This window comes from Thunnus thynnus, chromosome 16 (assembly GCF_963924715.1).
Source record: "Thunnus thynnus chromosome 16, fThuThy2.1, whole genome shotgun sequence".
Taxonomy (NCBI): Eukaryota; Metazoa; Chordata; class Actinopteri; order Scombriformes; family Scombridae; genus Thunnus; species Thunnus thynnus.
The window spans coordinates 22,159,641-22,185,474 of NC_089532.1; the positions used below are offsets into that span (position 1 = coordinate 22,159,641).

The 25,834-nt window shown below is 40.1% G+C and overlaps 1 protein-coding gene across 1 annotated transcript in view; it reads right to left on the reverse strand.

The window, feature by feature from the left end:
- Nucleotides 1-1,942: 1,942 nt before the first annotated feature.
- Nucleotides 1,943-25,834, reverse strand: part of LOC137199883 (uncharacterized) — a 28,688-nt gene continuing 4,796 nt past the window's right edge. Inside the window, exons 19-82 of the mRNA XM_067614483.1 lie at nt 25,692-25,804; nt 25,396-25,502; nt 25,080-25,256; nt 24,563-24,771; nt 24,362-24,456; nt 24,226-24,251; nt 24,036-24,057; nt 23,915-23,942; nt 23,726-23,810; nt 23,459-23,605; nt 23,164-23,375; nt 22,957-23,060; nt 22,745-22,863; nt 22,474-22,641; nt 22,041-22,240; nt 21,826-21,938; nt 21,530-21,636; nt 21,214-21,390; nt 20,697-20,905; nt 20,496-20,590; nt 20,360-20,385; nt 20,170-20,191; nt 20,049-20,076; nt 19,860-19,944; nt 19,593-19,739; nt 19,298-19,509; nt 19,091-19,194; nt 18,879-18,997; nt 18,608-18,775; nt 18,176-18,375; nt 17,962-18,074; nt 17,666-17,772; nt 16,961-17,131; nt 16,657-16,862; nt 16,446-16,546; nt 16,196-16,314; nt 15,062-15,217; nt 13,276-13,490; nt 13,027-13,112; nt 12,695-12,822; nt 12,361-12,486; nt 11,915-12,105; nt 11,724-11,815; nt 10,978-11,108; nt 10,639-10,763; nt 10,379-10,505; nt 8,951-9,163; nt 8,596-8,766; nt 8,123-8,269; nt 7,641-7,690; nt 7,415-7,547; nt 7,094-7,176; nt 6,858-6,984; nt 6,416-6,606; nt 5,995-6,085; nt 5,787-5,907; nt 5,144-5,325; nt 4,585-4,740; nt 4,345-4,478; nt 4,111-4,244; nt 3,927-4,021; nt 3,097-3,337; nt 2,634-2,693; nt 1,943-2,429 (exon numbers count right to left, since the gene is read on the reverse strand). Of these exons, the coding sequence (XP_067470584.1) occupies nt 2,326-2,429; nt 2,634-2,693; nt 3,097-3,337; nt 3,927-4,021; nt 4,111-4,244; nt 4,345-4,478; nt 4,585-4,740; nt 5,144-5,325; nt 5,787-5,907; nt 5,995-6,085; nt 6,416-6,606; nt 6,858-6,984; nt 7,094-7,176; nt 7,415-7,547; nt 7,641-7,690; nt 8,123-8,269; nt 8,596-8,766; nt 8,951-9,163; nt 10,379-10,505; nt 10,639-10,763; nt 10,978-11,108; nt 11,724-11,815; nt 11,915-12,105; nt 12,361-12,486; nt 12,695-12,822; nt 13,027-13,112; nt 13,276-13,490; nt 15,062-15,217; nt 16,196-16,314; nt 16,446-16,546; nt 16,657-16,862; nt 16,961-17,131; nt 17,666-17,772; nt 17,962-18,074; nt 18,176-18,375; nt 18,608-18,775; nt 18,879-18,997; nt 19,091-19,194; nt 19,298-19,509; nt 19,593-19,739; nt 19,860-19,944; nt 20,049-20,076; nt 20,170-20,191; nt 20,360-20,385; nt 20,496-20,590; nt 20,697-20,905; nt 21,214-21,390; nt 21,530-21,636; nt 21,826-21,938; nt 22,041-22,240; nt 22,474-22,641; nt 22,745-22,863; nt 22,957-23,060; nt 23,164-23,375; nt 23,459-23,605; nt 23,726-23,810; nt 23,915-23,942; nt 24,036-24,057; nt 24,226-24,251; nt 24,362-24,456; nt 24,563-24,771; nt 25,080-25,256; nt 25,396-25,502; nt 25,692-25,804 (8,251 nt within the window). The 3' untranslated portion in view covers nt 1,943-2,325. The remainder of the gene's footprint in view (nt 2,430-2,633; nt 2,694-3,096; nt 3,338-3,926; nt 4,022-4,110; nt 4,245-4,344; nt 4,479-4,584; nt 4,741-5,143; nt 5,326-5,786; nt 5,908-5,994; nt 6,086-6,415; nt 6,607-6,857; nt 6,985-7,093; nt 7,177-7,414; nt 7,548-7,640; nt 7,691-8,122; nt 8,270-8,595; nt 8,767-8,950; nt 9,164-10,378; nt 10,506-10,638; nt 10,764-10,977; nt 11,109-11,723; nt 11,816-11,914; nt 12,106-12,360; nt 12,487-12,694; nt 12,823-13,026; nt 13,113-13,275; nt 13,491-15,061; nt 15,218-16,195; nt 16,315-16,445; nt 16,547-16,656; nt 16,863-16,960; nt 17,132-17,665; nt 17,773-17,961; nt 18,075-18,175; nt 18,376-18,607; nt 18,776-18,878; nt 18,998-19,090; nt 19,195-19,297; nt 19,510-19,592; nt 19,740-19,859; nt 19,945-20,048; nt 20,077-20,169; nt 20,192-20,359; nt 20,386-20,495; nt 20,591-20,696; nt 20,906-21,213; nt 21,391-21,529; nt 21,637-21,825; nt 21,939-22,040; nt 22,241-22,473; nt 22,642-22,744; nt 22,864-22,956; nt 23,061-23,163; nt 23,376-23,458; nt 23,606-23,725; nt 23,811-23,914; nt 23,943-24,035; nt 24,058-24,225; nt 24,252-24,361; nt 24,457-24,562; nt 24,772-25,079; nt 25,257-25,395; nt 25,503-25,691; nt 25,805-25,834) is intronic.

The window sequence follows — 25,834 nt, forward strand, 5'->3', positions numbered from 1 at the left end:
ACAGGATGAAGCCTACTTTGGTGACCCCCTGACTTTTCCTCTAGTGCTACCAGTAGCTCAAAGTTTGCACTTATCCTGTGAAATATCTTGACATCTACTTTGTATATTGCCACCAAATTTTGTACAGACATGGATGGTTTTAAACAATGTATCTTACAACGCTGGAGATCCCCTGACTTTTCCTCTACTGAGGTGCACATCTGTAGTTTTGAGTGAGATGTCTCAACAAGTAAAACAAATTTGGTAATCACTGTCATGTAGCGCTATCATCAGGTTAGAAATGTACTTTGCTCAAAACTTTCTCAGCTTTACTTTGTGTTTAGTACTTATTAGCAAAGTTAGCATGCTAACATGCTAAACTAAGTTGGTTACCATGATAAAGATTATACCTGCTAAACATCAGCATGTTAAGCATGGTTACTGCTGTGCAGCCTCACAGAGCTGCTAGCATGGTTGAAGACTTTTTGTCTTGCTAAGTCTGTTTGCCTCTCTGTTGGGATACTTTTACATATTAAGAGGGTTACAGCATTTCTGTTTTATTGTTAGCTGGGAACAGGCTTTTTTTTATCACTCTGTACTTTATAAAATAAATACATTATTGAAACAATTTCCAGTATTTCTTTCATCCCTTACAGCGGTGGAAAGTAACTAATTACATACATTACATACATTTACTCAAGTAAGTACTGTTTTGAGGTACTTGCACTTTACTTGAGTATTTCCATTTTATGCTACTTTATACTTCCACTCCACTCATTTCAGAGGGAAATATTGTACTTTCTACTCCACTACATTTATTTGACAGCTTTAGTTACTTTTCAGATGAAGATTTGACACAATGGATAATATAATAAGATTTTAAAATACAACACATTGTTAAAGATGAAACCAGTGGTTTCCAACCTTTTTGGTTTTGGCATCTTACAAAAAGCAGTGTGTAGTCAGGGTCACATTTCAGATGTCTATGAGTTGTTAACAGCTCCACCAAATAGTGATTGTTTCCTCTAAACTTCTCACATGGTCTCATGTCAATAAATGTTCTAATGATTCAATATTTCACCAAAAATCCAATATTTGAGAAAAAGTCCAAAAACTGAGAACAGATGTGTGTATCAGAGCTTTGTTTTTTCTTCTTTCCTCTCCCATTAATCATCTCACAACCCCTCAGATTTATCTGGTGACCCTTTAGAAGGGCTCGACCCCTAGGTTGGGAACCACTGGACTAAACTAGCTAACTGTATGTGAAGTAGTTCAAACTAGCTCCACCTCCAGCAGCTACAACAGTAACATGCTGCTTACACTGATGCTTCAGTATTAATAATTTAATGATATAGTATATAATAATATCAGTCAGAGGGACCAAACCACTACTTTTACTTCCATACTTTGCTGCTAATACCTATGCACTTTTACTTGCAGTAAGTAGAATTTTTCATGAAGAGCTTTTACTTGTAATATAATCCACATTGCTGTATTGGTACTTTTACTTAAGAATCTGAATACTTCTTCCACCACTGATCCCTAATAAATGCCTTGCAATGTGGCAAGAAATTGTCCTTGTGAAATGGGCTTATTGAACCATTGTAACCATGATAAATCATGGCTTTAGATACCCTGAGTGTGGAGCATTTTCTAGATAAAAGTCGAGATAATAATCAAATTTAAGTGAGAACATGTTGCCTTTTCATCAGTTCTTTCTGCTCCATATAAATTGACAAAGAATTAATATCTAGAACCTTGGTATTTTGTTACTTGGGTCTTAACAAGCTAGACAATGTATTTTCTTTTTCAATGCACACTGGCACTTTGGAAACTATTCTAGAGTAGTGTTGGATTTGATTGTTGAAGGTAAAATCGACAAAAGTCAGGACATATCGTGTTGAATTTCTTTATCTGCTCAAAGAGACAAAGGCATCAGATATTTATTATATGACTTTATTAATTTAAGGAATAGCAATACAGTGTAAATTATAATAATTGATAAATACAGTAAATTTGAGGGATTTATTTTTCATATACTCATTCTTTAGATTTTAATAATGATTTAATGTAGATATTACTTTTTCCAGTACTTAATTTCAAAAAGTAAATGTAGAGTAAAATCCTAGATCAACACATAAAACATATTCTTTTGATTTCTGTGATTATTCAGTAACATAGTTTTACAACATAAAAAGACAGTGAAGCAGAAATTAAGAAGTTGCAGTGAATCAATTTTCTTTAAGCATAATATTAATGAATCTCACTCCCAAGATGTGCGCATTACTTATAACTTCATTGAATAATTATTGATAATTAATTTGGATGCTGAAGTCATAAATGTATTCAGACTGGTTGTTGTAGTATTTGCAGAACCGTTGTCAGAAGTGCAGCCAGGATTATGGATATTGGATGTTTTGAAAGCTCTGCCCCTCCACTTGTACCATTAACTGAAAAATAATTTTAAAAAACAAACATATTTAGACTGTAATTATGTTTGTCACAGATGCAAAATTGTATAATTATAATGACAACTCTTGTCACGACTCAAATGGTTGAAAATAGATATAACATTATATTTTTTACACAAATAAATTGCCAGTTTAAACAATATTATCACATTATTTTAGTCCAGTGGGTAAACTGGTACTCACCTTGTGGTTGTAATGTAGGTGCTGTAGTGGTCAGGGTTGTACTTGAGCTACCTGTGTTTCCTGTGGATGAGATTGAATCTAGTAAGATGGTGCACTGTAATATGAGTCATCACTAAGCAGTGTTACATCCTGTACTGTCGTTATGCAACAATACATTATTTAAGTGAATTAAAATGTGTTGCCCTATTATGGTTGCTATGCTAAATAAATACAAGGTATAATCATGAAGTGGTCATGAACATTCTCGTTGTCACTCAAAAGTTTTCTTAAATTTGTTTTGAACACAGACTGTGGTGCACTGGTGCCCTCTTTTGGCTGAAAACAGTACAGGGTGCAACCTGAGGACCTTCTACAATCTAATTTGCTCACTGGAGATGATGCAAATAGATCCTATTAGTTAAAATACAGTATGCTAAAGAGTAAGCATAAAGCCTACATACGCACGAAAGCTATGTATTTTTACCCTGTGTTGCTGTCACATTGGTGCTGCTTGTAGTTGATGCAACAGCCTTTGTGCTGTTGCTGGAGCTGGGTGGTGCAGTGGTCGGGTTGGTTCTATTGGTGGTTAGGCCCACACCAAGTCTGTCTAGGTCTGACTGCAGCTGCATGTTCACCCAGGTCTGAATCACGGTATTTTTCTCAAACAGCTTCAGATCTTGTAGCTGATTACCCATGAGGCCTTGCACATTGGTCACGGACAAACCCTGTGCATTTCAAAATAAATAGTGAAGAGAATTGGTCTGACATTTTAACACAATGGACAATAAGAAGCAATCAATTTATTATGTATTTAAAAAAGAAAGACACCTTTGGTACAAACAATTATAAGTTTTCAGCAAAGATATAGAAATTGTTATTACTTTTAAACTCTCTGAGGGCCGGCATACTTCAATTCAATTCAAAAATAAATATTTCTCACATTTTGCAAATTTTTGCACTCTGCCAGTACATATGCATCGTTTTTTTAGATAACAGAGGATCACACACTGCACTTTGGGATACTTACATACCCCATCACCATGCAGCCTATTTTCACTCTGAAGACAAAGCTACAGAAACCAAGACTTAAGATTTGTGACAAAAGTGACTGACCTAATGTTCTTGCAAACATCTCAGATTGTTGAAGTTTGCTGTGTGCTCTTCACAATCCCTGAGTCTTTGATTAAAAAATCATATCTTAAATACTTACTAACCTTAAAGTTTTGACAAGTAAATTATGCTGAAGAGCATCAGCTCAGTATATCAAGTATATAATAAATGATAAACAGTACGTGTCTACTCAAGTATCCTTACAGCAATCACGTTAGGATCCAGACTCCTGAAAGCATCTACGTCCATGTTGATGTTCTGGCTTGACAGAGCTACTACATCTGACAGAGGTGCTCCACCTATCAGATTAGAAGTAAAACACTCAATCAGAGATAAGTTTTATGAGAGATAAAGAAACAGACAGGAAAGACAGGTAACGTGTTCTTACCAATATAGGGCTTAACTAAGTTGTAAAAGGAGCTGGGACTGGCACGCTGTGAGCTGAAGGAAGTGTTACTGATCTCATACAGGACTCTCTTCTGCTCAAGTGAACATGACACCACATTCAGAGGGTTGGCATTTCTGAAAAGGTGCAAGAAGGAAGCAACATACAGTGTTAAGTCTGCATCAGCACTCACAGTGGTTGTGTTTAGGCATCTCAGAGCTACATGCTGACACCAACCTGATACTATCTGGGGTGATGGTCTTTATTGTACTGGTGTCTAATGAGCACAGGTTGGAGTCAATGCTGTTCAGCTCATTGCTGCCCAGGGATTTCCCAGAGGTATTCAGATACTTGGTGATGATTGCTTTGCTCTAAACAAAATTAAAGAAAACACGCAAGCAAATCATATATACCATCAGGCAGAATTTATACAGGTATCAGTATACTGGTAGTTTTGAGAATCCTTCTATATTGTACCTTTGCTGTTTCCCATGATCCATCCTCAGCTTTCATGAGGGCTGCCAGGGTGTCAATTGTGGTGATGTTCCACTTGGAGATGTCGTCAAGTGACGCCACACGGGACACTGAACCAAGCACCTGAACCTCTGTATCAGAAACACCCGATGGGAATGCCTGTAAAAATGGAGAATGCGTAGAAACTTAAGCAGTGTTGAAACCTAAAACCTAAAACCTTCCTATCAGTATATACAGTACATCAACATAATATGGTGACAGCTGTACCATAACCTTTTGGGTTGTTAAGACATTTTTTCCTGCTCAGAACAGTTGTCAAGTTGTGATTGATGTGGAAACGACTACCACTTAACACAATACACGTCTCAAAAGCTTTAAAACACATTTTGGCATATTCCTGTACACTTCCTTGTTTGGAAATTTCACAAAATGTGTGGATACTCCTATAGAATCCAGCATATGCTGAATAAATATCTCAATCACGCATTACTTGCAAAAATAGATGCCCCGTACCCAGCAACCAATAATAACAGCGAGCTCACATTTTGTACATGATATTTACCTGGTTGAGTTTCTTCAGAATGACTTCCTGGAAGTCATCGTCATCCACTTTCTCACAGATCAAGTTGAGGTTGTCCTTCAGAACAGGGACATCCAGGCAGAGGTCAAATTGCGTCTGGTCATAGCCAAAGGGGAAGGAGGCGTCGTTAACTGTCACCTGGGTGATGTTCCCCACTGTGCAGCCTTGTGAGAAAAAAAATAAGTTAGGTGTGGACACATGAGTGTATCATTTTGCTGCATGGCATTCAACCGAACTCACGTGCACTCACTTGGACTGAAACTTATGATTATTTTATGATTGATTAATCTGCTATTATTTTCTTGATTAGTCAGTTCATATTTTTTTGTAATTTGTCAGAAAATTGGGAAAAACACCCCTCATGAATCTTCAAATCACTTTTTTTGTCTGACCAACAGTCATAAACCCAAAGATATTCAGTTTACTATGATTTAAGACAAATAAAAAAACAGCAAGTCCTCACATTTGAGAAGCTGGAACTATCAAATTTGGCATTTTGCTTAAAAATGATAATTACTTAATAGTCATTACATTAATAGTTGCCAATTAATTTTCTGTCATCCGGTATCAGCTGCTGCTACATAAAAATAAGCACAACACGCTTCTCTGCCACATCCTCCTTTACCTGCTCCTCGTTTTATCTTGAGACCGCTGATCTGTTTAAACAGCATCTTGAGCTTCCTCTTCTCTGTCTTTTTTTTCCTCAGCTTGGGCATGAAGGTCTTGAGGAACCTTCTCTTTGTTGACTGCCAAAAAACATACTGGACATTAGTTTTAAATACAGTTAAATGGGAACAAACAGTAGTAAGGAAAAGTAAGCCTGAAACACATACAGTTTTGAACTGGCCCCAGATATTTCTTGTGAAATACAGAGGAAGGATCCCCAGGTTTTCCAGTGTTTGCTTGTTCCAAGTGGAGGCATCTCTGAAAACAGAGGAAATATTCTTAAAGTCCAGCCAGCTACCTTTCTTGCTGGCACAACATTGCATTCAGCACAGTAAAAGAATAAGGCTGGAGTTCATATAAATTTTCTTTATTGCCAACAAATCCCATGAAAAGACCAAAAATGCATTAGTCCATCTCTCAAAGCTTTCCAACACCTCTTCTCTGTGTGTGGCTCTTGTGAAAGTGAAATGGCATGTCTTATTGATACAGTATGTTTTTAATTGTTTTTGACCAACAATGGAGATATAAACTATGTAAGGTTTTCGACATTTACAACAATAACTCTTGATTTTTATTTAATTCCTGTACCCGTAACGTGTTTTCCCAGACAGCAGCAGTGTCTCCATGGCAGCCACCTGGCTGTCAGAGAAGCCCTTGCAGGCTTTGAGCTTTTCCAAGATAAGAGGATCAGAGTTCTTGATGTAAGAACTGTCCAGAGTGCAGGCCATGTTCCCCAGCACCTCTATGTGGTCTCTGCTTAGACTCATATTGCTTATACCCTAGACAAGAGAAACAGTATCTCATTAAAACTGTGTCAAAGTTCCTGAACAGTTACATGAAAATTCCTATTCCAGACTTTCACATTTCATTTTTTTGCTCTCCTTTATGTGCTTTATAATAAATATCTTGAACTATTTCATATATATGCATTTATATAACATAACATATTCATTGGTATATCCTGTCATCCTGTGGTAACTATTACTTATGATCTGTTTTTGTAGTAAATCATAATTTCTTTGGCACTCACCAAGCAGTCTCTGGCTTCACTGAGTAGCACTGAGTCCTTGTTCAAAATGCTGGAGACCAGAGAGAAGTCTGCAGCACCCACTGCAGAAAAGTAGGACCTGCAGTTGGCTCTCTCGACATCTTTGTTGCTGCATTAAATAGACGTAAAGATGGAAAAATCAATAAGCATTTCTACAGTTCTCAAACCAGTGACACATTATGAGGTCAGTACAACAAAATGTTTGAAAGCAGACTCACTTGAAGTAGAGAAGCATGTCTGCTGGATAATCTGTGAAGCTCTGGGAGAAGTCTCCATTCAGCAGATTGTACATGCAGGTCAGCTATAGAAAAGACACAAACAAATACTGATTATTACAAAAGTTAGTGGTCTATAACACCGAAATGAAGGGAAACAAATCATTTTCATTTCAAAGAAAGAATATTGTTTTACTGTTGAAGTTGATTTTTAATTTATGACTATGGTATTTCACTGTACATCCAACTTATCTTGTAATGTCAGAAAAAGAGCCATAGCTATTTCGTTAAGTTTAGTTTCAAGCAGATTTCATTTGAATTTACCTGTGATTGCTTTAGCTCCACCTTGGCTCTGCCTCTCCTCGGCCTGCTAGCATAGACCAGCCCTTTGATCCTGGTTGTTGTCATCCTCTGTACTGACGTGCACGTGAAGCCTTGCAGCACAGAAGGAGAAAGCCTGTGGAGGAGTATGAAAAAGCAAAAAAAAGTTAACAGACCCTGAATAATCATCCCTGAAAAAACACAACAAATAAGTTAGGACTTTACTTACTGCTCGATGTCAAAGTTTGTATTACCCAGCACCCCAAAGAACATGGCAGCCTAGAAGAACAACAAGACACAGCAATCTAATGTCAGCTAAAATTTATATTAGCCATCCCTTTACAGCAATACTACAACTGTGGTACATACTGTTGGTATCAATTTTTTGTCAGTGGAAATTCTTGTGTGTTCTGTAACTCTTAATACTTGACTCATATTGACCATGACTCAGATAACACAAATGTACAATTAATAGCACAATATATATGAAATAGGTGGCTTATAGGTTGTTGATAGTACCGTTGTACTGGTAATCACCTGATAATCCCATAGCAATTTCACTTGTGCTACATGTTTTAGTCTTTTTTGTCTGAGAAAAACACTGAAAATATGTATTTTCTGGCACTGTAATGAAATATCTGTAACTTCAATCAAAATTCATTAGGACCACACTTCAAAAAACCAGTGTCCGATTAATCTGATCTGATTGACCTGATCTCGTGTCCATTTCTTCCTGTTGATCGCACGGATGTCCACAGTCTCCTCAGAAAATACCAGCAGTGACGGTGGGATATGAGTTGCCATAGCATCAGGGACATTCACCAGCACACCGGCTGGACTTCGATCCACAGAGATTATCTACCAGGGAATTAAATGATGTTCACCGACAGTTAAAACCAAGTAGTCAGAGATAATCTCAAAAGTGCAGAACATGTATTCACTGTTATTTATTTTGTATGTAAAATAATACTGTTTACTAAGCATTTTGGTATCAAATGTATTTTTCAACAAAGTCTTTAGATCAAGATTAGACATTTTCCAATAAAAATACTTCAACGCCATATTTTAGTTGATTCCCATAGAGAGATATTTTTAAAATAACATCCAAAGATGGACCTAATTTGTTGACTTGAGAATTATTGATGGATTGTATGTTAGGGTAGAAACAGAAATTAACATTGTACCTTTTGGATGTAGGTCTCTTGGACAACTGTTGGGGCTACCAGCATGTTGGAAACAAAGGTGGCACTCTGGGAGATACTGAGTAGCTCAGACGCTTGGGTGCTTTCTATTGACTCTGAAGGAATTCCAGCAACAAGGGTGCCAAGGGATTCCAGGGAGGATCCACTGTTGATCTGTTTAATACATTTATCAAAGCCAGAATCACTAAAGTGACATACACAAAGCACTTCAGGGTCATTTTATATTTAATAAAAAAGAAGAAATTATTCAATCATACTGAACCAAATATGGAACACTGTTAGTCACGTGCTTTGAAGTATTAAATATTTCACATAATTATCAGCCTTGTTAAGTTACCTTGAAGCCTGAGGAAATGATGGTTTGGACAATTGTGATGGCTTGCCCCTGGCTCCAGGTGCTGACTGAGCTCAGGGTGGGCAAAGAGGAAATCAGCACTGATGGGGAAACTGAAGAGATCTGGCTGTTGGTCAGGCCTGCGCTGGCACTGCCCAGGGTCTCAAATGTCTGTGCCGTGACGGTCTGAATGTTGGATGCCAGAGCAGCAGATACCTGTAGAATAAAATACAAATACAAGGCACAATGGTGCTTTTAGGCTAAAAGCTAACATCAGTATGCTAACATGCTCACAATGACAATGCTAACATTCTGCTGTTTAGTTGGTATGATGTTTACTATGTTAACCATCTTAGTTTAGTGTGTTAACATGTTAACATTTGCTGGTTAGCACTCAATACAAAGTGCAGTCAGTTTTGCAGGTAGTTGGTCATACAGTATTGCACAAATTAAAATTTTGACCTGATGATGGCGCAAGTCAGTGGATCACCAAACAAAAATGATGAAATGAAAATCTAATTTATATGGCAATCTATCCAACAGCTGTTGAGGTATTTCACTAAAAAACACCTGTTAGGCACTAAAGTAAGAGTCAGAGAATCACTTAAGTCCTTAAGATACATCGTCTGGGAACCATGGTTGTCTATAAAAATTTTTTTTGCCAATCCATTCAGTTGATGCTAAGATATTTCACTGGATAAGTGGAAACTTTGACCTGCTGAGGAAAGATCAAGGAGATCACCAAAGTCATATGGATTCATCCTCTGGGCACAATGGATATCTCTACCAAATTTCATGACAATATGTCCAATAACTGTGGAGTAATTTCACTTATAATCAAAAATGTCAACCTAGTGGTAAGGTCACAGGATCACCAAAAGGTCTGGAATTACAACCTGGTAATAAATTTGTATGAAATCAATCTTTTTTTCCACAACCCAGTGTTGTTGTTGAGAGTTGAGATTTTTTCTTTTTGCAATTCATTCTCTTAACATACATCATGGTCATGGGGCATTAGAGTGTATTCCACCATTCACAACACTAGACAGGTTGTAATTTCATCATACTGCTAACATACACAGATCACTCTTACTTGCCTGAGAGTCTTCAAAACTAACCACTAACAAACTCAGCAGACCATGTAACACAAAACTGAACACATTATATATAGAGCTTAAAGTTTTAAATCCACCCTGTCACAAAACACCCAGAAACTGTCAACAGCAAAACTGAATAGTAACTCTACATAGTACTGACTAAAAGGACTGCAGATATGCAATGAAATGTTGTAACATTCAAAAATATCTCTAAAAGAATGAATCCATCAGATTAAGATGTCAAACACTATAATAGGAGCAATTGGTTTTGTGCTATATTTTAAAAAGTCAAAACTGAACTCTGTTGCTGTGTAGTTATATTAGGAGCTGGTACCTCAGGGTCCTCTGTTCCATTGCAGAATTTCCTCATTTCGTTCAAGATGCGTATGGTATCAGCTTCATTCACTGAAGAATATGCTAAACTCGGGACCTCAGAGGAGCACAGGAAAAAGCCTGGAAGCCTAGATAAAAAGTAACATGTCATTTTAATATACAGTATGACCAATTCACCCACTAAATTATTATGAACAATATGTATGCCACAATGAGATATTTTGTCAAAGCTATTAATGGCGTGGTAAGTAGGATACTCACTTCAGAGGGTTGAAGGTTGGGTTGAATGTAAAAAGCTGTGAGATGTAGTAGTTGGTTACATTTTCTGGGATCGCTGTGTTGTTAAAGAGCTCAAGGTTGGCTTGGTCCTCTAGGAACACTTGAATCTTCAATAATTAAGAAAAAAAGGTCAGTGACTTTGAAAATGCCTTTTGTTGTTTTCTCATTTTTTACTAACTACTATTAGTTTACCCTTTATTAGACCTGAAAATACTTAAGTGATAGTTATAGCCATTCTAATTAAATTAACAACTTCTATATTCTGTTTTTGTTTGAGCATAAACTTCAGATAAATTGTATAGAACTCATATCAGGACATACCTGACTAGTGGACACGAAGGTGGTAAGATCATCCAGAGTGATAAATGTCACAAAGCTGCCGATGTAATTGGCAAACCAGGCAGTAGAGTTTAATTCTGCATCACTGGCATTGTAGCATCTGGCTCCAGAGCCTATGGAAACAGGGAAAACCAAACACATTGTCAACAATTAACTAAATTTATTTAGAATTGACTTATCTCTTTACATAACATATTATTGCTCATTCATCAGAAGACAAGTGGAGCTGCAACCAAAACAATCTGCTGTGCTATTTTTATGTTATATTTGATTAAGAAAATTAAATTGTGCAATAGGCAAGAATATTGTATAAAAATCCAATTGCCTCATCAGTCTAAGTTACAAGCCTCACATCCCTACTGACTGATATTCTGTAGAATCTTGATATTTGTCATAATTATTCTGTGGAGGTGGCTGTGGACACTTCTCCACCTACACCACATGACAAATTCCATATTAAAAGCAAAACTGAAAACTTTTCCCAAAAAACCTCAAGTGCTTGGTTTAGAAAAAACATATAATTTCAGCAGCTATGTGCATCCTGCCTAGAGAAAGTTGGAGTCAGCATGGACAGTCAGTATTAGATCTGGTGTGACCCTTATCCTTTTGATATATTTTACTATAAATTATTAAAAAAAAGGCTGGGTTAAAAATTCATTACTTGAATTTTAAACATCTACATTACACACCCACTGTACATTAAACATTTGCTCAAAAATGCATCTTACCAACTCTCAAGTAAGTCCTGATGGTGGTGTAGATATCACCCTGTCCAAAGTCAGAGCTCGTGTATATGAAGTTGTTTCCCATTAAAGAGACCCTATTTAAAAGAAAACCAAACACATTTGTGTATCATGAAATCTATCTGTGATAGTCCAGTTGTACCTGAGCTTCATCACCCTGTGAAAAAGAGACTTACAGTTTCTGGAAGGCAAGACATGAAGCATTCTGCACTTCAGTGGAGCTGATGAGGCTCTTGCTGAGGAATCTAAGATAGTTCCTCAATCGTAGGTGAAACCAAGAATCAACCTCAGATCTGCTGTTGCTGCTCAGCGCCAAAGGCCAAACACAGGGGAGGATCACCATCTTCACATTATCTGGAACATCCTCCTAATGGCATACACGTGCATTTACATGTTTAATGAGAGAGTGGTGTAAAATTGGTAATTTTAGACTGACGATCAAATTATTTAATTGTATACATATGTATGGTGAGTCCTCTTAAGTTTATGTAATCTATAAAAAATATGTACAGTACCATTCAAAAGTTTGGACACATCTTCCCATTCCCTTGAATGAGAAAGTGTGTCCAACCTTTCGACTGATACTGTATGTAATATGGGAACATTCAGAGTAAGGACATACAGTTTCTAGGAAGGCAGGAGTGTTGTTGTAGTTGTTGAAGATCACACAGATGTCAGAGTCATTACCAATTACATTGGGTTGACTGAGGAAGTGATGTAGCTCTGAGGTAGTGATGGTACTTAGGAGCTGAAAGTCAAAAGTACATTTTCATATGAAAAAAGTTACCATGGACTGAAGAATTTTCTGTAGATTACTGCTGGGACAGTATATCATCAGTAGGCACTGGGATTACAGCTATAACCAGGTGGAAACACTTAAGTAAAGTGAAACTGTATTAATTGATGTCTGCGTTTCACCCTCTGCATCCTGTGATTTTTTAATATTTGAATATTACCTCTGGCTCGCGTGTCTGTGGCAGAAGAGATGTGAACATGGACAAATCTGGAAAGCCAAAGCTGAGGAAAGTGTTTCTCAGATAGCTGTAGAAGCTTCCACCACTGTAACACTTGAGGGGCTTTAGACCTGTTTTAAACACAACAAATGACATCAGTGTCTATTCTGATACAGAATAATATGTATTATCTTTGGGCACATATTGTTATAGAAAATATGGTTTTACTATGACTGTGAAAAAAATGACCTCACAAAAAGTTTTATTTTGTTATAGAACCCTCATCAGTTTGCTAGGTAAACTAACTGCAATGTAAAATGAACTTGCATACAAACCTTGGAGGAGGAGGAGGATGCTTTTGTAGATCTCCCCTTTGGTGTTGTTGCTTAGCGTCAAGTGTAGTGTGTCAAGCAATGCAATCCTAAATTTAGATGAGTATTAGTCAGAAGCAATTAAAAAATACACACTATTTATCACTTAATGTGATTCAAAATCCTGTACAAAACATTTATTTCACAATGTTGTTCATAGATTGTTTACAGACACTTTTCAATTTCCTGCAATTTGAGTGCAGAAATTCTTACATCTCTTGGCTGCTGTTACAACTCCTGTTGTTCCCAATGTCAAATAAAGGTGTCACCAGGTTGGGAGAGAGGTTGATCAGGAGGGGGCGCAGTCGAGCCCTGAGCCACTGCAGGAACTCTGTGTCACTGATAGCTGGAGAGGACAGGTCACCTCTATCAAATACTGCCTGCAGGAAACCAGATTTCACCTCCTCTGTGTAGTTGGCTGGGTGGATCTGGGGGATTTTTACATAGTATCAATAAGTGTTTGAGATTGAGTTTCAAAAAATTCAATAGTTTACATAAAAGTAAAAATATTACATTTGAATCATGTTACCGTTTAGGCTAAGAGTCATGTATCTCTTTGAATATAAAAAACAATAAGCTGTATGTTCCTTTGTTGCTTTTTAAAGCCAACTAAGGATACAAAAAGCATCCTTTTTTGGGGTCAAACATTTTGACTGATAGAAACTTTCTGACATTAATTTTTAAAGAAAGAAAAATGAAAATGTTTGAATACTGAAGATGCCATTTTAGCCTTAAGCCTCTGGGAGGGTGGATGATTGTGCCTGGTCTATCAAAAATGAAGCCAATGCAGAAGTGCCAAAAACTGCTGTTCTTCGAATGGCAACTTGAGGCTGGCTACAAAAGCGAGTCAATCCCCATAGATACCCACGTTAAAATGCCCAACTTTACAGCAGAAATAAACATGTTTACAGCCTGGTACAAAAACTGGTTTTGGTCTCTATAACTAATTTCCCCTTTGATGACAACTGTATGGGGGGTGATTTTTTTTTATAACTCACCCGTTTAAGTTTTATTAAGCCATAAAGTTACACTCAATTAAGGACGTGGCTGCTTTGAGTGACACAAGGTGGCTTGTGTCAGCAACCAGGCTTCATTCGGCCCAACTTGGCTCCACCTCTTTGCCCATTTTGGATTAGCCAGGAGTTAGGTGGAGTCAGGCACTGCCAAGATGGCGATGGCCAGAGCCGCCCACTTTGAACTTCAAAACCAATGAGTAACATCACAGTGGCTATGTCCATATTTTTTACAGTCTATGCTTTAAACAGAATTTGTCAACTAACTGCAATGTTAGCTGTGGTACTGAAAAAAACAAGGTTGCCCCATTCTGACCAACTTTGACAAGTTTAAACCTGTTTAAATTGCTACAGCAGCTGGTTAGCTAACTTGCTATCTTAGTTAGCCTCTAAATGACATTAGCGAGTGCACTTTTCCCAGGTGCATGTAAACAAGCTACTATACAAGACAAGATATGTGTCCATCTAAACAGCTAATATTTTCTGTTCATGTCTTATGTACACATCACTACTATAAAAATACAGTTTGAAGAACTGATATAAATTGGGTGGACAAAATATCAGTAACACCTCTCAGTATGACTCAATACGACAGCACCAAAAAACATCAGCTTCTTAAATGACCATTATGTTGATTCAACACCTTTCTAATACAGTTTATTATAACCATCATGAAGGTAGAATTTTATTACAGGGCTGTTTGCCAAATAATCTGGTATTTCAGTATTAAAATTACTATTTCATATTACATCATTTTTTTTACTGGAACATCTTTCAAATTATTCTGATGGCAGTCTGTGTGTAGAAAAATTAAACAATCCTGGTGAAAATTGGTACATTATCATTCTTGATTGAGCCACCAGGAGGCACCAAAGTAAGGATTTTTTCAAATTCTACAAATAGTGTATTTAAATAAGATATGAATGAAACCAGCACTGTGAGTATTACTGAGCAAAAAAGAAAGTGTCAGCTATGTAGATGTTTACCTCAATAGCCGGTGAAACTATGTCAAAGAATGAACCATAGTCAACAGGGTTGATGACTGTCATGATTTTTGTCACATCTTCCATCCCCTTTAGCAGTGAAGGGGTTGCTGCGAGCTGAGCCAGCTGAATCGGAGTAAGAAGATCTGCAACCTCCACCTAAAAGTGACAACAACATTTCAGTAGCTGAACACCACCAATGGAACTCTAACCTGTGCAGTTGTATGCTTAGATTAAGTATCAGGCCTCCCATGTTACACAGTCACCTAATTAGCGGACTTTCTCCTTTTAGTATTTGTACTTGCAAGTTTGCATTCTATCACATAACCCAAATTCACCTATGCATTTAACAACAGCAATATTTAAACTCATAGACCTATGTGACAACTAGTCACTGCTACATCCACCTATTATCTTTTTCTGGGCTACCAACATTAATATATGCGCTAGGCAACATTGTGAGGGCACATGAAATTGAGGGTGTATCACACAAGGCATTTTATTTTGATTTAACCACAAGATGGCGCCACAATGTGTGAAGCAAACACAAGTAACAATACAGTGACACAGATGATGGCTTGACTACTGAATATCTCTTTGTCATCCTGTTTCTACCTGTTCATTATGTTTCATGGCATATATAGTCAAGATGCAGTCTTGAGCAATAATGCTCATAATCAATTATTGCTTTGTGATCTCTTTATAACACCACAGAAGATAAGAAGACTGATGTAGCTCTGATGACAGAGGATGACAGTCACCAAAAATGTCCAATGAGTTAGTTACCTGTCAGTCCATATCACTGTATGTTTACACCTCTTGGTTTATTTGTAATGAGTGAACATGAAATTGACAAGGACTAAAAGGCAACATGTATAATTTTTTCCTTGGTTCAGACCAAATTACCTTAATTATAAGTATGAAAGCGATCTGACATAATTATGGCTCCAGATTCTAGAGATGGTGAGTTGCAATACTGTTCGCTCAGAGAATATTGTATATTGTTCAGTACCAGTCAAAAGTTTGGACATACCTTCCCATTCCGTTGAATAAGAAAGTGTGTCCAAACTTTTGACTGGTACCGTATGTAGTATTTAACTGATCAAATGACTGAAGATCATCAGATTCATAACTTACTCCATTGAAATTGTTCTTTAATGTCACAAAATCTATGAAGGAAGCTTGCACACGGAACCGGCCAAAGTTGTCTTCCAGCCAACGTCTGTCATCATTTACAGATTCAACACAGGAGAAACCTAGGAATCGAAAAACTGAATCTTTAAATTGAACATGCCATACCAAACTTAACAATATGGATCTCTACACACGCACAGCACACACAAGTCCTAGCAAATACAATGTTATGCCATTAGGTCATCCAAGTTACCTGAGGAGGAATGCCCCCTTAGATAATCTCTTGTGAATGTGAAAACCTGTTCAGTTTGCCTCTTGGAGAGATGAGGGAAAACATTGTCACATCCCTTGACACTGTGAAGACAAAAGAACCTTCTATTCACCAACATGGGAAATAGAATGTTTCCATTCTCTTTTTTAAATACTTCTGGTCAATTTGACAAGGAGACAAATTTTTCACTCACATTTCTTGATAGGAGTCACAAGTGATATTTCTTGGAATAATTTCAAATGTGTGTGAGTTAATGCTTGGTAGGAACAAAGGTAGGTAGTCCTGGAACCACAACTTGAATCCCTCAGCATCTAGCATGTATAGTTTTGGGCCGAGTGCCATTAGTGTCAGATTTAGGATGGTGTCTCGCACTCTTGGGTCAATGGTTGTCAAATTTTGCTGGAAAAAATAACATAACAAATAACATAAACGTGTATAGAGATATATTTGGATTTCAGTGACAAGAGTAAGAAGTTAAGTGTGATTAAGATACTCACCTCTGCAGCACCACTGACAAATTTATCAAAGAAAGAGCCAAGGTCTTCCACACTTGATGACACAATATGTTCTGTGAACACAAGTCTCACAAGGGTTTCATTTGACAGGTTGTTTGGCTCAAGGAGAAACTCAGCTTGTTGTCTTGAAGAAAGAGAGTCTAGTACTGCCACCTAAGAGGAATTTAAGACAAAATTTATATTTAACAAATATCCAGTTTTGACTGTGTTGTGGACAAACATTATTCTTTGTAACCCTATAATCTCAGTTGACATGTATGATGTAAAGGAGGAGGCACTGTGGTGCAAAACATGTAACTAACAGATCATCCCTGTTACAGACCTTGACAAAGACTCAGACATGTTTGAAAGGTTTAACCTGATGAATAAAAAATGGTAAGCATGAAAACAATGACATACAATTCCTAAGTTGTTCCACTGAAAAAAGGAGCCTTGCTGCTGTACCCTTTGTGGCGTATGTACTGGAAGCAGCTACACATGAATCAACTGCTGAAAAGATGTATTCTAATGGGCTAAGCCCATGTATTGTTTGCATCAGTTACCCTGTAATGCCTCTATTCTGTTTTAACCTGAGACAACCTTTGCAAATTAAGACAGATCCCTCTACCAATCCCAGGTGGACTAGAAGGTGTGACAAAGCTATGGATGTAAAAAATTCAAGATTCAAGATGATAAATATTGACTTACCACAGAAAGGTTGAAGGCTTTGAGGTCAGAGTAGGTTGTGTACTCGGAAAATGGACCAAAGTTTGCTTCAAGCCACTTGGCATCACTCTCAATTCCCTGCCTGCAATCTAAAACATGTAGATTAACGTTAGCATAGGTGCAGTTTATCAAGTCTTATTTTTCATAAATACACATAGGACAAGTCAAGTTCCAATCTCATTCTCTGCGCCATTCAAGCATATTTTTGTCACACTTTCAAATCCACAGACAAGCCCGCAGAAGCAACATCACGGCACAGTTTACTGTGTCAGCCCTACCTGGCCCGGTGATGACACTGGCAGATTTCCTCAGGTAGCCCAGGAGAACATATGTGATTCCTTGTCGTCTATGCTCCGGTATTGCAGGGAAAGCTCTGGCCATCCCTCTCACACTGCCAAGGGTGAAAAAAACAATACATTTTTACCCAGCCTCCCATTTACATGTAGTTCTTTGGAGCATTGCAGTCTCCTTTGTCTTTGAAATGCTACTCACACGACGTGGTAATTTGTGCAGGTTATGTCTGATGTTGCACTGTTGAGCATCGTTGGAGTGAAACTTGGGAGGACGGCAACCAGTTTCAGGTGGAACCAATTGAACCAGTCGCCTTCCTCGAAGTTCGTGAAATAGGGACTGATGATGACGAAGGTCCTATTCATTATGCGATCTCTCACAACAGGTTGGAAATCAGGGACCTGTCAAAGTGCGACACGAGAGGATTTAAACACCCCACAATTTACATGTTGCAAATACACCCTGCATAATTAGCAACTTGGCAAAAATGCTAGAAAGGATGTGATGAAATATTTGATAGGAATGAGTCCCCTACAAGTGATTTTGAGATTAAGATACATATCTAAGTACTGACTATGCTAGGTTGAAAGCCCAGGACTGTCCTTTCTTCCACAGTGTCAGGGGGTAGCCTACCTTTCCATTTGCTGTCAGTTCTGTCAGGAATTCATCCACATTTTCCAGAGCATTGCCCTCCTCAAGGCGCTCAAACACAAGGTCGATCTGGGCTGTGTCATTCGAGGCCCCCGAGCTCAGTGTCAACTGTGCCACCTGAGTCGGAGTGAGCACTGACAACGTTTCGGCCTACGAAAGGGAAGCGATATGAAATCAAACAGCAGAAATAGCTGAACCATTGGTAGACACTTCAGTTTGGGCGAAGAATACTTCGACCGCAGTCGGCACTTACGATGGAGAAGTTGGGGTTGAGGGCTTGCAAATCCTGCAGGGTTGCGAAGCCAGAGAAGTTGCCGAGGTTTGCCTTTAGCCACTCTTTACTGCCTCCGCTAAATGAGACACAGCCAGGATCTGCAAAGAAGACGGAAACGTAGACGTTGGCGGGGTATTACCAGCACATTCTCTCAAGGCTTTAGCGAACTGAGCTTGAGCGCGTGCCTTTACCTGATGAGTCGTTCCGTGAAAGGAACGGTTTGATGAAATGAGTGAAGACTGCTCGCTGTCCTTCTCTGTCCATTGATGCCCTTTGGCTGCCGAATGCCTGGATGCTAAGATTTGAGAGAAGGCTTTTAACATCTGAACAACTACAACACTGCAGGTTCCTCTGCAATCTTGTTCCACACTGGAGCAATATGTCATGTATTTGCTTACACAGTGTGGTACGTTTGGCAGCTGAAGTCCTTGGAGCTGAGGCAGAGTAGGAAGTTGGTGGATGGAGAGGCCAAAAACGGACGAAGGTTTGTCTTGAACCAGCTGCTGACGAAGTCATCACTCTGCAGTTGTGCCTGGCTGAAGTTGGCAATTCTCACCTCTCCAAGAGCCTCAAGAGCATGTGATAAGGATGAGTTGCTGCTGCTGGGGGCCTAGAATTGGGAAGATCATTTTGTTTGACACACAGTTCACACAGGGGAACGCCGTTGTGCTCAAATTGTGGTTTTGGATTTACCGTGGTGGCGAATGACGCAAGAGCCTGGTCGAGTGCAGTAGAAGCCTTTTGGAAGAAAAGCTTCCAGACCTCTACGGGGTATGTACTTTGTCTTTCCAGTGAGCAGTTCATCAGTGCGACCAAGTTGCTGGATGTCAGATGCGTAGCCTTAGAAAAGGAGAAAGAAAGCCACATCTCTCAGAACGTATGGAGATTTGTCTCAGGACGGCAATGTAGCAAAGGCCAAATCTCTCTCTGCCGTTCACGGCTTGCATAAAACAGTCTTACCGAGGAACAGGCATGCTCAGTGATGGTGAAATTGCACAGGGCTTCAGAGGAATTGCCGATTGCCTGGCTTTGTTCAAGTTGCCAGCTAGGAAAAACAATAAAAAGGAAACCATTGTCACCTCAGCTAGATTGTGTAAAAGAAATTCACCTACGCAAACTCCGCGCTGAACAAAACGGTAATTCACCCACCTCTCCACTCCAGCACAGATCAGGTCCTCTGTGAAAAGACAATATTCGTGCGTGAGATATTGTACCTTCAGAATGCGATTTTGTCATCCAGCTTGATATTTCTCGTATGTTACAGACTTACCATTGACCGGGGTCTCCTTGCACTGGAGAAAGGCAAAGCACAAATGTTAGTCCAGTGGCAACGGCTACTTTAAGTGAAAACACCTCAACACAGCCTCCTCAACAGATTTAATGTGCCAAATTCCTTCTGTCTAGATTGCCATCGAAACTGCTGTAACATCCATGTAACGTAGCCATAGAAATGAACTTACCGGGAAGGAATCTGGAGCCGAGCAACCTGTTTGAGAAAAAATGGAAAAGGAAACATGGCATCAATACAGAGTCATTACAGTAGTGCTAATCCTATTTTTCTGAAAAACTTTGTCAGCAGAGCGTTTTGTCACGTACGTTTGAATGTCTCCTGGAGTGCCTCAATGCTTGATGTCACGCCCTGTGAAATGTGCAGTGGCAGGGATTTCACACTTTGCCGAAGTCCAGTCAGTCTGAAGGAAGAAAACAGAAATTATCGTGACTTGTCTGGAGCCACAGTTTTATATGATGCATCCCCAAAATGTCTATCTGGGGACCTCAAACCATATCATCTCTTACATAGCTGCGTAGGATGCACAGCTGATGTCACGGGGGATCACCGCCAAAATGCCAGGACGAAGGCTCGCCATCACAGGAGCCAAATTGACCTGGAACCACCGCTCAAAGTCTTCAGGCTCAAAGACTTCAAATTCCGGAGCAAGGGCCGTCAAGGTCAGATTCAGGATGGTGTCTCGTACCTCTGGATTTCTTATGATGGTGATGTTTCTCTGGAAAATAAAAGGGATTCATCTTTCAGTTCAGGAGGACATTTTACCCTTCTGAAATCATTGTAGAAATGAGCGCAAGCTTGGTGACACACCTTTGCACATTAAGTGTATCAGCGCAGCGGTATGTCTCAAGGCATCATAGGCACCGATTCATTCAACACACTTATCAGAAACTTATCATTTTCAGTCCAATCTTGGCCCCGTATTAGCTTACGCAAAAATTCCTGGAGCCCAGGACAAGATTTACATGGCTTACTTGTCATCCAACTTCATAGGAAAATATGGCAATCTCAAAGTTAAGCATTCACCTGCTTGCTGATGTTTGTAAAAGCCTGGAAAAACTGATTGAGCAGCTCGTTATCAGGGGACTCTGTCAAGCTCCTGAACACCTTCCTTACGATGGCCTCGTCCTCCAAAGCGCCGCTGTCTGGATCTAGGATCAACTCAGCCTTCTGCTTTGCTGAGAGGGATTCCACAAGTGCCACCTGACGACACAAACAAAGCAGATATAGGGATTGCTTTCGTCTTTGACATGGCAAATCCACCCCTGTGTGCAGGCGTTCCAAGTTCTGAATAGCGTGCTGCTGTTTTCAGGGAAGAACGGTAGTGAAATGTAAGACTTACCACAGAGAGGTTGAAGACTTTGAGGTCAGAGTAGGTTGTGTACTCGGAAAATGGACCAAAGTTTGCTTCAAGCCACTTGGCATCACTCTCAATTCCCTGCCTGCAGTCTAAGACATGTAGATCAACGTTAGCATAGGTGCAGTTTAGCAAGTCTTATTTTTCATAAATACACATGGGACAAGTCAAGTTCCAATCTCATTCTCTGCGCCATTCAAGCATATTTTTGTCACACTTTCAAATCCACGGACAAGCCCGCAGAAGCAACATCACGGCACAGTTTACTGTGTCAGCCCTACCTGGCCCGGTGATGACACTGGCAGATTTCCTCAGGTAGCCCAGGAGAACGTATGTGATTCCTTGTCGTCTATGCACCGGTATTGCAGGGAAAGCTCTGGCCATCCCTCTCACACTGCCAAGGGTGAAAAAAAACAATACATTTTTACCCAGCCTCCCATTTACATGTAGTTCTTTGGAGCATTGCAGTCTCCTTTGTCTTTGAAATGCTACTCACACGACGTGGTAATTTGTGCAGGTTATGTCTGATGTTGCACTGTTGAGCATCGTTGGAGTGAAACTTGGGAGGACGGCAACCAGTTTCAGGTGGAACCAATTGAACCAGTCGCCTTCCTCGAAGTTCGTGAAATAGGGACTGATGATGACGAAGGTCCTATTCATTATGCGATCTCTCACAACAGGTTGGAAATCAGGGACCTGTCAAAGTGCGACACGAGAGGATTTAAACACCCCACAATTTTACATGTTGCAAATACACCCTGCATAATTAGCAACTTGGCAAAAATGCTAGAAAGGATGTGATGAAATATTTGATAGGAATGAGTCCCCTACAAGTGATTTTGAGATTAAGATACATATCTAAGTACTGACTATGCTAGGTTGAAAGCCCAGGACTGTCCTTTCTTCCACAGTGTCAGGGGGTAGCCTACCTTTCCATTTGCTGTCAGTTCTGTCAGGAATTCATCCACATTTTCCAGAGCATTGCCCTCCTCAAGGCGCTCAAACACAAGGTCGATCTGGGCTGTGTCATTCGAGGCCCCCGAGCTCAGTGTCAACTGTGCCACCTGAGTCGGAGTGAGCACTGACAACGTTTCGGCCTACGAAAGGGAAGCGATATGAAATCAAACAGCAGAAATTGCTGAACCATTGGTAGACACTTCAGTTTGGGCGAAGAATACTTCGACCGCAGTCGGCACTTACGATGGAGAAGTTGGGGTTGAGGGCTTGCAAATCCTGCAGGGTTGCGAAGCCAGAGAAGTTGCCGAGGTTTGCCTGTAGCCACTCTTTACTGCCTCCGCTAAATGAGACACAGCCAGGATCTGCAAAGAAGACGGAAACGTAGACGTTGGCGGGGTATTACCAGCACATTCTCTCAAGGCTTTAGCGAACTGAGCTTGAGCGCGTGCCTTTACCTGATGAGTCGTTCCGTGAAAGGAACGGTTTGATGAAATGAGTGAAGACTGCTCGCTGTCCTTCTCTGTCCATTGATGCCCTTTGGCTGCCGAATGCCTGGATGCTAAGATTTGAGAGAAGGCTTTTAACATCTGAACAACTACAACACTGCAGGTTCCTCTGCAATCTTGTTCCACACTGGAGCAATATGTCATGTATTTGCTTACACAGTGTGGTACGTTTGGCAGCTGAAGTCCTTGGAGCTGAGGCAGAGTAGGAAGTTGGTGGATGGAGAGGCCAAAAACGGACGAAGGTTTGTCTTGAACCATCTGCTGACGAAGTCATCACTCTGCAGTTGTGCCTGGCTGAAGTTGGCAATTCTCACCTCTCCAAGAGCCTCAAGAGCATGTGATAAGGATGAGTTGCTGCTGCTGGGGGCCTAGAATTGGGAAGATCATTTTGTTTGACACACAGTTCACACAGGGGAACGCCGTTGTGCTCAAATTGTGGTTTTGGATTTACCGTGGTGGCGAATGACGCAAGAGCCTGGTCGAGTGCAGTAGAAGCCTTTTGGAAGAAAAGCTTCCAGACCTCTACGGGGTATGTACTTTGTCTTTCCAGTGAGCAGTTCATCAGTGCGACCAAGTTGCTGGATGTCAGATGCGTAGCCTTAGAAAAGGAGAAAGAAAGCCACATCTCTCAGAACGTATGGAGATTTGTCTCAGGACGGCAATGTAGCAAAGGCCAAATCTCTCTCTGCCGTTCACGGCTTGCATAAAACAGTCTTACCGAGGAACAGGCATGCTCAGTGATGGTGAAATTGCACAGGGCTTCAGAGGAATCGCCGATTGCCTGGCTTTGTTCAAGTTGCCAGCTAGGAAAAACAATAAAAAGGAAACCATTGTCACCTCAGCTAGATTGTGTAAAAGAAATTCACCTACGCAAACTCCGCGCTGAACAAAACGGTAATTCACCCACCTCTCCACTCCAGCACAGATCAGGTCCTCTGTGAAAAGACAATATTCGTGCGTGAGATATTGTACCTTCAGAATGCGATTTTGTCATCCAGCTTGATATTTCTCGTATGTTACAGACTTACCATTGACCGGGGTCTCCTTGCACTGGAGAAAGGCAAAGCACAAATGTTAGTCCAGTGGCAACGGCTACTTTAAGTGAAAACACCTCAACACAGCCTCCTCAACAGATTTAATGTGCCAAATTCCTTCTGTCTAGATTGCCATCGAAACTGCTGTAACATCCATGTAACGTAGCCATAGAAATGAACTTACCGGGAAGGAATCTGGAGCCGAGCAACCTGTTTGAGAAAAAATGGAAAAGGAAACATGGCATCAATACAGAGTCATTACAGTAGTGCTAATCCTATTTTTCTGAAAAACTTTGTCAGCAGAGCGTTTTGTCACGTACGTTTGAATGTCTCCTGGAGTGCCTCAATGCTTGATGTCACGCCCTGTGAAATGTGCAGTGGCAGGGATTTCACACTTTGCCGAAGTCCAGTCAGTCTGAAGGAAGAAAACAGAAATTATCGTGACTTGTCTGGAGCCACAGTTTTATATGATGCATCCCCAAAATGTCTATCTGGGGACCTCAAACCATATCATCTCTTACATAGCTGCGTAGGATGCACAGCTGATGTCACGGGGGATCACCGCCAAAATGCCAGGACGAAGGCTCGCCATCACAGGAGCCAAATTGACCTGGAACCACCGCTCAAAGTCTTCAGGCTCAAAGACTTCAAATTCCGGAGCAAGGGCCGTCAAGGTCAGATTCAGGATGGTGTCTCGTACCTCTGGATTTCTTATGATGGTGATGTTTCTCTGGAAAATAAAAGGGATTCATCTTTCAGTTCAGGAGGACATTTTACCCTTCTGAAATCATTGTAGAAATGAGCGCAAGCTTGGTGACACACCTTTGCACATTAAGTGTATCAGCGCAGCGGTATGTCTCAAGGCATCATAGGCACCGATTCATTCAACACACTTATCAGAAACTTATCATTTTCAGTCCAATCTTGGCCCCGTATTAGCTTACGCAAAAATTCCTGGAGCCCAGGACAAGATTTACATGGCTTACTTGTCATCCAACTTCATAGGAAAATATGGCAATCTCAAAGTTAAGCATTCACCTGCTTGCTGATGTTTGTAAAAGCCTGGAAAAACTGATTGAGCAGCTCGTTATCAGGGGACTCTGTCAAGCTCCTGAACACCTTCCTTACGATGGCCTCGTCCTCCAAAGCGCCGCTGTCTGGATCTAGGATCAACTCAGCCTTCTGCTTTGCTGAGAGGGATTCCACAAGTGCCACCTGATGACACAAACAAAGCAGATATAGGGATTGCTTTCGTCTTTGACATGGCAAATCCACCCCTGTGTGCAGGCGTTCCAAGTTCTGAATAGCGTGCTGCTGTTTTCAGGGAAGAACGGTAGTGAAATGTAAGACTTACCACAGAGAGGTTGAAGACTTTGAGGTCAGAGTAGGTTGTGTACTCGGAAAATGGACCAAAGTTTGCTTCAAGCCACTCGGCATCACTCTCAATTCCCTGCCGGCAATCTAAGACATGTAGATCAACGTTAGCATAGGTGCAGTTTAGCAAGTCTTATTTTTCATAAATACACATGGGACAAGTCAAGTTCCAATCTCATTCTCTGCGCCATTCAAGCATATTTTTGTCACACTTTCAAATCCACGGACAAGCCCGCAGAAGCAACATCACGGCACAGTTTACTGTGTCAGCCCTACCTGGCCCGGTGATGACACTGGCAGATTTCCTCAGGTAGCCCAGGAGAACGTATGTGATTCCTTGTCGTCTATGCACCGGTATTGCAGGGAAAGCTCTGGCCATCCCTCTCACACTGCCAAGGGTGAAAAAAAACAATACATTT